At 43.7% G+C, this 10,128-nt stretch overlaps 1 protein-coding gene across 9 annotated transcripts in view; it reads left to right on the forward strand.

The window, feature by feature from the left end:
* TNIK (TRAF2 and NCK interacting kinase) overlaps window positions 1-8,819 on the forward strand; it is a 375,612-nt gene extending 366,793 nt beyond the window's left edge. For all 9 annotated transcript variants that reach the window (XM_034662856.1, XM_019801364.2, XM_019801368.2 and 6 more), the window contains 4 exons: window positions 1,142-1,291; window positions 3,335-3,494; window positions 3,783-3,922; window positions 6,132-8,819. In XM_034662856.1, coding sequence (XP_034518747.1) covers window positions 1,142-1,291; window positions 3,335-3,494; window positions 3,783-3,922; window positions 6,132-6,215 — 534 coding nt within the window. In that variant the 3' untranslated portion in view covers window positions 6,216-8,819. The remainder of the gene's footprint in view (window positions 1-1,141; window positions 1,292-3,334; window positions 3,495-3,782; window positions 3,923-6,131) is intronic.
* Window positions 8,820-10,128: the final 1,309 nt, after the last annotated feature.

The following is a 10,128-nucleotide window of genomic DNA, read 5'->3' on the forward strand; positions in this document are numbered from 1 at the left end:
GAGAAAGTTTTGGAATGTATTAGGTTAGTAATAACACTTAAGGGGTGACACCTAAAAGCTAAAGCAGTGCTGCCGTTGTGCCAAAATCTAGGTCCACGAAAGTTTTCAATCGAGGTCCCATTCTGATTCGGTTGGGAAGTTACTGCCCTCCGTTTACCGGCCAAAGTGCATGAGAGCGTGCAAAATGCCGTGGTCAGGAGACCACGCCCAGCCTGGCAGGAGGGCAGTGCAAAGGCCAGGACTGGACCGGGAAGGACGGGAGCCTCCCCTACTGTGACACTCCGTTAGCAAAAGCCGAAGAAAGAGGCCTCCGTGGGGTGGCAGTGGCATTATAGCTGAGTCACTTGTGGTTTCACAAGTTCTCTCCCAGACGTCAAGGCCCAAGAAAAGTAGACCATGCCGAAATAATGGCAAAAGAGAACAGAGGAATGCCTGACAGCTAGTTGGGGATTGGGCTCTGGATTGAAACACATGGAACCTTGATAAACTTGGCTATAGCTTTCTTTTTGCCTTCCTACTTAAGGCAAACTAGCCAACGTAAGCCATGAGTCTTGTGATGTTCCAGCCTCCCCCCCTTCTCTATTGCCCAAAGCTAAGTCTGAGATCTCAACAGTGTTTAAAGAGGTACCAATCTGAGGCCCACTCACTCGCTGAAGGAAAATCAGAACCGGAGCGTGCCCGTTAATTCTGAACGGACTTAGCACAGAGCTGGTCCAGCTGTCCACCCCAGGCTGTCTCTGAAAGGGTCATGGCCATGCGAGGGCCCAACTGTTCCATGGGAAGGAGAGGGGCCAGAGAGGTGGCTGGGCCTTCCCCAGAGAGAAAAGGCCAGAAATAAACAGGAAAGAACGGCAGCACCCAGATGCCAAGTTTTTCAAGGATAACGGGACTGTCAAAATTGACAACTGAAAACCACTTCTGTGCCCTAGAGGACAAGGGGTGGAGAAGGGGCCACAGATGCGTGCTAGACCCTTCCTCCTAGAGCCAGAATACGAATAGACCTAAAGCTGAAAGAGAAATCTCCTGGCTTTTCAATGTAAGAAAGCCAGACATTAACTTCCACCAGGCTGTGGCTAAATGAAACAAGGATTAAGATAACCTCTTTGAACGATGTGGACACTCATGGGCTACTTTTTTAAAGTCTTTTGCAGATCTCCAGCACAGGCCACTGCTTGTGGATCTCACGGTAGAAGAAGGTCAAAGATTGAAGGTTATTTTTGGTTCACACACTGGTTTTCATGTAATTGATGTTGATTCAGGAAACTCTTACGATATCTACATACCATCTCATGTAAGTTTCTGAGAGCCTGCTGTCCAGGCCTGTACAACAACGTGCATGTAGAAAAGGGATTCGTTCGTGCACATTTTTAGTGGAAGTCATGCTAATTTTTACTGATCGGTACAGCAGATGGACCAAAAAGGCTAAAAGCCTTCACTAAATAGACAATGCTTTTAACACATAAAACATGTGAATGTAACTGATTTTTATGAGTGCTTAAAACTGAGTAACACATTACAGCAATTCTTCACCATTTTCTAGACATGTTGTCTTATTGGACTTTAGGTTAAAATACATATGATATTTTTCCTTCAGGGGCATACATTGTGTTTTTTAAGCAAGAGTATAATAGACGACTTCGTATTTTCAGTTGTTGAAGGGAGATGGGTTATGTTACTTGGGAAGTCAGTGGTCCCCTTTTGCTGTCTTCGTTGCTCTCTTCCACTGGAGGGGGGTGCTGTGTAGTGGAAGCAGACACTGGAGGCCACCCTGGTGCGAGCATGTGTTCACTTTGCAACAGTCTCTCCGACCCCTCAGCTTTCCCATCTGTAAAATGGGGATAAAAGGACCTATTCCAGAGCATTATCATCAGCATTAAATGATGTAATACCTCTAAGGTCCTTGGCACAAGCCCCTGCAAATTGTCGTACGAATATTGCAACACTGGAACACTGCCGAAAACCTGTCAAGCAGAATGGCAGCCCCTGGTGTCACTTGTTAGGACTGGTGCAGTGCAGGTCGTGTTTCCTGTGACCATGAGGCTGACGTACAGTAGACATCGTCAGGAGAGTCTGAGGCCCGATCTGTTGCCGATTGGTGTTTTGAGAGTTTATAGGCTTTATTGAAAAAAAGCGCAACGATTGAAGAAAGTTGTTTCGGTACAAGACACACACACGTGCACACACACACGCTCTCTCTCACACACGCGCACAGCATTCACTGCTGCGTCCTAGCTTTTCAAACGTGTGTGCATGTGCACGCAGGACTCACAGCTCCCGTGCTTGGTGAGGCGACTGGGGCATCACCGTGATCGTCCTTGGTCCTCTCGTCTCCCCGCCGGGCAGCTGTCGGGCTGCCAGGACAGCCTCAGCCAGGGGACCCAGCAGCACTGCCTCTCCTCTCCGACAGCAAGTCCATCTGCAGTGACTCCGACAGCATGACTTTTTATAATGAGTGGTCATTTTAAATGTTCTTCTCAACAAGCCATTCATTTGGACTATCGTGGTGTGTAGGCACCCAGATGAATAGTCCGTGTCGTAGCTCAGAGCCTGTTGGGTAGGCGTCTGTTTGGGTCCCACCCTTTGACCCTGTTTAGGCTGTTCCATCAGATTCGGCTGGTTTGCGTGCCCCTCAGCTTTTTTTAGAAGTAGATGGAAAACACGTGATTTTTTTTTTTTAAAGATTTTATTTATTTATTTGACAGAGAGAGAGACAGCCAGAGAGAGAGGGAACACAGGCAGGGGGAGTGAGAGAGGAAGAAGCAGGCTCATAGCCGAGGAGCCTGACGTGGGGCTCGATCCCATAACGCCGGGATCACGCCCTGAGCCGAAGGCAGACGCTTAACCGCTGTGCCACCCAGGCGCCCCAAAACACGTGATTTTTTATCGTCCGTGAGACACGTGCGCAAAGCCCAGTTCTACCAGTAAATACCAGTGCTGCTCTGCTCAGTCTACATAAGCCCTCTGACATGGACCTGCCTCGTCCGTAGAGGACAGTATCTGGCACGGGGAACTGTCCTAAGGGCTAGAAATGGTGCATGTAAAGAGCCCAGTGCTCGGCACGCAGTAGGTGTTCCATACTTACATATATATATAGTTGTTGTTTTAGGAACAGGCCGGTTGGATTCTCGACCTGGTGCCTAAGTCTGTATTTGTCTACCAGGGTATTTGACAGGTCAGTGGTTCAATTAAGCAAAGCAAAACAAAATGTCAGTCTCTAGAATGAAAATGGTGGGTGGGGGTGGGGATCCTCTTTTTTGCAATTCTTAGAGATGAATAGTCAAGATGCTGTCTTATTTTTAAAAAGAATAATGCGTGGCCTTTCTTTGTCTCCTAGATTCAGGGCAATATCACTCCTCATGCCATTGTCATCTTGCCTAAAACAGATGGAATGGAAATGCTTGTTTGCTATGAGGATGAGGGGGTGTATGTAAACACCTACGGCCGGATAACTAAGGATGTGGTGCTCCAATGGGGAGAAATGCCCACATCTGTGGGTAGGTTAACCATTCCTTATCTCCTTCAGCAGTTACACCCCCCAAATGAAACGAAAGTCAAGAAATGTGAAACCACCATTTGATTCCACAAAAAAAAAAAAAACCAAACCCAAAAAACCAAAAAACAAACAAACAAAAAAAAAACAGTCTGTGAATAACACTTGTAAGACTTGCTTTGTCTGTTTATCTCAAGTCGTTTGTCATTTTTGTGGTTAAGATGTGAACAGATGCTGTGAGTTATTGCCCATCTAATGTTTTTAATGCAGTTTTGGAAATTCCTTTTGACAGCCTACATTCATTCCAATCAGATAATGGGCTGGGGCGAGAAAGCTATTGAGATCCGGTCAGTGGAAACAGGACATTTGGATGGAGTATTTATGCATAAGCGAGCTCAAAGGTTAAAGTTTCTATGTGAAAGAAATGATAAGGTAAATCCGTTTCAACATTTGCATTAGTGTTTGCATTTTAAGAGACCACCAGGTACCTGTGAAACCTTCATTTTCCTTTATACTGATTTGAATCACATCTGTGTTAAAGAATCAATATTCTCTTGAAATGGCATTATTTGGTTTGATTCATGTGAACCCTCAAAATATATTATTCAGTATTTAAAAAGACACTAAAACTTCTAAAAATTTCTTGTAAACTCTTAGCAACGTTTGTGGCCTGCAGGCCTTAGGCTGACTCAGCAGACATCCCAAATTCTCCTGCGCACGTGGGAGAGTTGGCCTGTCCTTAATCGTTCACAGTGGGTCACCTTTACACTCCACTTTGAGACTTTTCACAAAGTCACTATGGGGGACCCAACCCATCACATTATATTCACCTTTAAATGTAAAACATTTGACCTGGAGAAATAGAAACTTTTTTAAAAATGTCACCAATTCCTTAAGAAATGTACAGTCGCAAACTCAACTAGTGCCATGTCCTGTGTCATTCCAGCCATGTTTCTTCTGAAGTGTCATAGGGGGACTGTTTTGCAGTGACATTGGTGGAGTCCGTCTGGCATGACGAGTCGCCTCAGAAGGGTATCCTGCAGCAGTGCTGCTTGTCCCTTGCCCTCCCTGTAGACTAACCCAGAGTTTTTAGTAGCTGAGCTGTGCTCGTTTGTGAATTCATCCTCTGTGACTATGGCCAACTTAGAAATGCCGTCCCCAAACAGCAGGCATAAACGCCTGTAGTAAAGAATGTGATGGGTTGAGCGGATGGACATCTCTTGGTCCATCCTGGTTCCCCAGAGGCCGGGTTGGTCTTCGTCCAACCCTGGGGGTGTGAGTCCGGACTCTATTTGACCCTGGCCAACTATTCTGACCTGGTACAGTCTGGGTAGACAACAGCTGTGGGTGCCAAGGATGCTTCCAGGGCTTCCAGAGTATGCCAGGAAATAGACCTGACCCCTAGTAAAACTCAAGGCCCAACCCAGTCTCTGGGGATCATAAGATTAGGAGTGATGTGGGTGTCATCCTCATACTTCAGTTCATTGAAGACCCACCCCAGCAAGGCCTGTTCAGAGCCACGCCCACGCCCTCGGGAGCAGGCTGGGACCACATCCGTATCCGGAGCCCAAGGTTCAGAGCCCAGGGTGCACACAGCCTGGAAAGAACAGCAGCCCTTCCTTCCCCTCGCCCCCATGTGTTTCCATGGGTCCTCTGTGCTTCCCCATCGTGATTAACTAACCCTAACAGTAGCTATACTTACATATGTAGCATTAGCTGAATGACAAGCATTTCCCCAGAACTCCCTAAGAAGTTGTTGGGAGAGACAACATTCTTCTGAAGGAGTTGTGGAAATGAAGTTACACTAGTGACAAAAGTAAATGCCTTGGACCAAAGTTTGGTGTTGGCTGACTAAGGGCTAGGCCACAGCCCAGAATATTATTTTCCCAGGGCAGTGGTTCACTGACATTCAAGCAAGCAGTAACCCAAATTTTGCTTGTTCTTCTTAGTTGTTTGATAAAATGATTTAACAGACCCAGACCTAATGGGACTATGGTTCTATTTATTAATGCCAGATCTCCTTTGGCCTAGGGTATGCCTGTACCAGCAGACGAGCCAAGAGTTAACTCTTGATACACCAAAGTGAATAGGCATGAAACACCTTATCCTATCCCACCACACCATTTTTTTTTTATTTTAGAAATTGATAACTCAAGTTGTATAGTAGTCAGTAGACCCAAAATCCCCCCACCCCCAACTTTGGGAATTTGAAAGGATTCTCTTCAGTCCTAAAGTCTGCCTTCTCGTCATTATGGGGGGGAGAAGGGAAGCCTCTGTGGCTTTACAGAGATTAACAAAGGACCTGTTGGGTCCTAGGGCAAAAATCTAGCACATTACCTAGCATGAAACCCCCTTTTCAAATGTGAGCATCCTAAGGGATGTTGCAAATCAGCATATAGCCCCTCCCATGTTCCTGAAGGCCAGGACCACAGTACGTAATAGTAACAGTCACAGTAATCAAGTCACGGGTGTTTCCAGAGGACGCACTGTATTAAAAGGCACTTCTATAAACACCAGCCGTTGAGTCTTAAGAGCTGACACATGGCAAGGATAGGACATGTGAGAGAAAATGGATGGACGGTTGAAGAAAAGAGGAAAAGAAACCATGCAGTTGAACTAACTTCTTTTTAATTTCAAACAGGTATTTTTTGCATCCGTGCGATCTGGAGGAAGTAGCCAAGTGTTTTTCATGACCCTCAACAGAAATTCCATGATGAACTGGTAACGGAAGAGCACTTGGCACTTATCTTCATGGCGTTGTTTCTAATTAAAAAGAACGTAACTCATGTGGACGTATGCCAGTCTAGAGGCAGAATCAGAAGGCTTGGTTGGACGTAACCGCTTTCCCCTTTTCCTCTCCCTCCCCCCGTCCCAGTACAGTCCACAGTCCATCTTTCAGTGTTGCAGCCTGGTTGAGAAGGAGGAAAAAGGTGGCAGGAATTTCCAGGAGATCCCCAAGAATGCTGCGTTGTTTGTGGACACAGATGGACCGTGTGCCCTTCGGAGTTAGGGATAGAAACAAATATTGTGTGCTCTTATGATTAAGCTGTGTTATGGTCGGTTTTGAGTTTCGTTTTGTTTTGTTTTTCTACCTTTTTCCTTTACCCCCTTACTTTGTAAAAATGGGGAGAGAATGCATACTGAGAAAATGAGTCTGTTTTTAATTCTGTCTGCCTGCTAGTTTCAAGTATACAATATGTTGTAAAATTTCCAATTTCAAATGGTGAGAGACAGCACAATAACTGTACCTTATCTCCTTACACTGAAGGCCATAATTGCATAGTGGGGTAATTTTAGAACTCTTTTGCCTTCACCAACCCAAAAGGTTGCTTTTTGACAGCAACTGGCTAATGAATTTTTAAAAGAGAAGAAAAATACTCGTTTTCCCCTCTTTGGGGAAATAGATTTTAAATGGCTAAACTACTAGCCTTAGACTAATAAAATCGACTACCATGTTTGTGAGTCTGACAGGCCCTGTTTTTATATGGCCCTGTGCAGAATGGAATGTGTCGAATGGGATAGTAGTGCCATTGAGCTGAGTTGGCTCTAGCGATTGAGGGACTCTGTAACACAGCTTTCCCTCAGCGATTATGCAGATCAGGGCAAAAGATGGGATGACTGATGGGGTTGGACAAAAAGAGCTTCTGGGAAACAAACTTAAAAAAAATTATATATATATATGTATCTGTGTGTGTGTGTATATATGTACACATACACAAATATATATATATATATATATATATATATACACACACATTCTTTTTTTAATGCACAAAGCCTCTAGCTAAGAGGTGACTGGCTTCGGGCTTCATTAGGAGTGAGACTGTGGAGTTCTTTCTGGGAATTGGGGCGTGAATGACAGCCAGACTCTCAAGATGAAAACTGTGACTGAAAAAATAATAATAATAAATGTTTCTGAGCTGCCTGTGTTCTCTCTGGGTTGGTGAGAGAAGGGACTAGACTACTGAGCCTGCCCGAGACACGGCAGGCATCATTGGTTATAGAACTTAAGCAAGGCTTTGGCCAGAATTCTGAGACCCTAATCATTTTCCCTTCCTCCAAATTACCCAACACACGGTAAACAATATTTGTGCAGAGATATGTATGTATTTAGTTCAGGTTGACTTGTGTCCTTATAAACTCTTACTCGGATGATTTGAACTTTTACGTGACTGTCTGGGTTTTTTTTCCAAAGCTACAAGCATGGCCGCCTGTGGTATCGAGGTGTTGCAAAACGGTATCTGTGTTGCGCTTCCTGTTTTAACCTACCTCGTTTCGTTTGTTTCGTTTCACTGTTCATCACAGCAGTGTTATCTCCAGGAGACATATAGAGAGCTCAACTGGCAATCTCAGGTGTATTTAATATTTTTTAAGCAAAACAGTAGTTGACCAAATTGTTCTTCAAAAATTAAAAAAAAAAAAATTCCAACATCGACAAAAACTAATGTGGCTTGTTTCTGGAGAAAGCAATCACTGTAAGCAGATTTTTTTTTTTTAAAGTCTGTGATCCTACTGGTTTTTGCCTAAATGCATTAGCAGCTGATGTAATATTAATGAGAACAAAATATATGTTAGGAAAATGGAGCCAATTCAATCTGGTGGTTTGGGCAAATGGGGGAAGGGCAGGATAATTATTCCAGTCTCTGCAGTAGATGATTACGCCCTCCTGCAAAGGTGGTTATCGTTTGCATTTATTTTAAGCAGGTAACACACAATAATGGAATTGGGGATTATCTTCCGGCGATCAAGATGTCCCAATCGTGGTCCCGTTAGCTCTCAAAAGCAATGAAATCCTCCCGTTCTCATTTTTACTGCTCTGGCTCTGCTGCTAAACAGTCCTGTCCTCCCAAATTCCGTGCAACAAATTCAGCAATAACTTTTCGGATTGAATTTAGCAACTACTGTTAATTGGAGGCTGACGTGGACAGAATATATCGATTGGGGCCCATCCCCAAATGTGATTGCCACCAGCTCTTTATATTGCTGCTGTGGTATTTTAAACCAGAAGCTTCTTTAAATTATGTTGCAAACTGATCTTTGTTTTTATGTTATGTTTTGTTTTGATTTCTAAGTGATGAGTTCGAAACACACAGCTTTAAATGATTTTTTTATTGTGGGATTTTGGGTACAGTTAAGAAATAAAAGGGAATCATTGTGTTTAAACATAAGGTAGTTTGTGAATGTATTTTTTAAAATCTAGAGTCATTGAAACAAAAACTCATAGAAACAATATTAATGCGGTCTTGTTTACAGTATGTACAGTGACATAACATAGAACATGAGCTTTTTCTGGTGCCAACAACAATAAAACACAGACGTTAAACATCAAGCCATGCCTTTTATATTTTTGTACAAATATTTTACACGGAGTACAAGGCAAAACTAAATTTAAAAGGGCCCCTAGCAAAGCTGTGTTCCTTAACCGATATTTAAGGAATTCCTTGAAGCTTTTATCTTCAAAAATACATTTTCTTCCATCAGGACAGGCCCCAGCCCTGACCCACTGAGACCCTGGTCATGCAGAATATTTCAGGCTCATAACAATTCCCAACTTTCTGGTTTGCTTGCTTGCTTGCTTTTTTTTTTTTTTTTTTTTTTTTTTTTTGTGGTGAGGGGAGGATTGTGTTTTTCATCCATCTTAATGGCACCTTAATAAAAATTTCTTTAGGGGCACCTGAGTGGCACAGCAGTTAAGCGTCTGCCTTTGGCTCAGGGCGTGATCCCTGCGTTATGGGATCGAGCCCCACATCAGGCTCCTCCGCTATGAGCCTGCTTCTTCCCGTCCCACTCCCCCTGCTTGTGTTCCCTCTCTTGCTGGCTGTCTCTATCTCTGTCGAATAAATAAATAAAATCTTTTAAAAAAAAATAAAAATTAAAAAAATAAAAATAAAAATTTCTTTAATTTTGAAACTAGTTTCAGTGTTTAGTTTTAGATCTTCCCAGAGGGGATTTTGTTTCTGGAATTGGCTCATTTTATTCTTGTTGTTCTACAAAGAGAAACTGAGCCTCCCCCGAAAGTAAGTTCTCTAGATCTTTTCAGTCCTTATTGCTCAAACTTGCTAATCACGCTGTAAAACTCACGGAGCCTGCCCGAACCAGTCTTGGCCCGGGTTCCGACAGGTGACCGTCATTCTAGGGTGCCAGTCAGGGGCACTGTAGTTTGGATTCCTGCTTCTGGGGGGTGGTTAAGAAACAGATGACCTCTGGGATCTCTGTCCGAATGGTGACAGTCCTCCCCATGCCAGTTACATCCCGACCATTGCAGTGCCCACAGTATGAATGAAGACAGCTTGCACTAAGTTCCACACAGAATTAATGGCTTTGTTTATACAGATGTCATCGTTTTTCTTGATGACTTTTAAACAATGCTTCAAGAAGACCTAGAGCTAATTCAACAGCGTAGATCAAGGTCCAGATGAAATCCCACAAGGCCACCTGGACAGGGACTCCACTTTTCTAACACACTGGCATCGCTTTCTAAGATACATTTCTGACATACTTGGCATCAATTACACATTTTTAAAAAGCATCTTCATTCCTGGTTGTCAAGACCTACTAACAGTTTTCTGTCTGCTCTTGTGACTCATTGGTCATTGGTGTCTCTGGTCCCTCTTGTGCGGTAAATTAGAAAGAGATGG

The sequence above is a fragment of the Ailuropoda melanoleuca genome, chromosome 1 (genome assembly GCF_002007445.2).
Source record: "Ailuropoda melanoleuca isolate Jingjing chromosome 1, ASM200744v2, whole genome shotgun sequence".
NCBI lineage: Eukaryota > Metazoa > Chordata > Mammalia > Carnivora > Ursidae > Ailuropoda > Ailuropoda melanoleuca.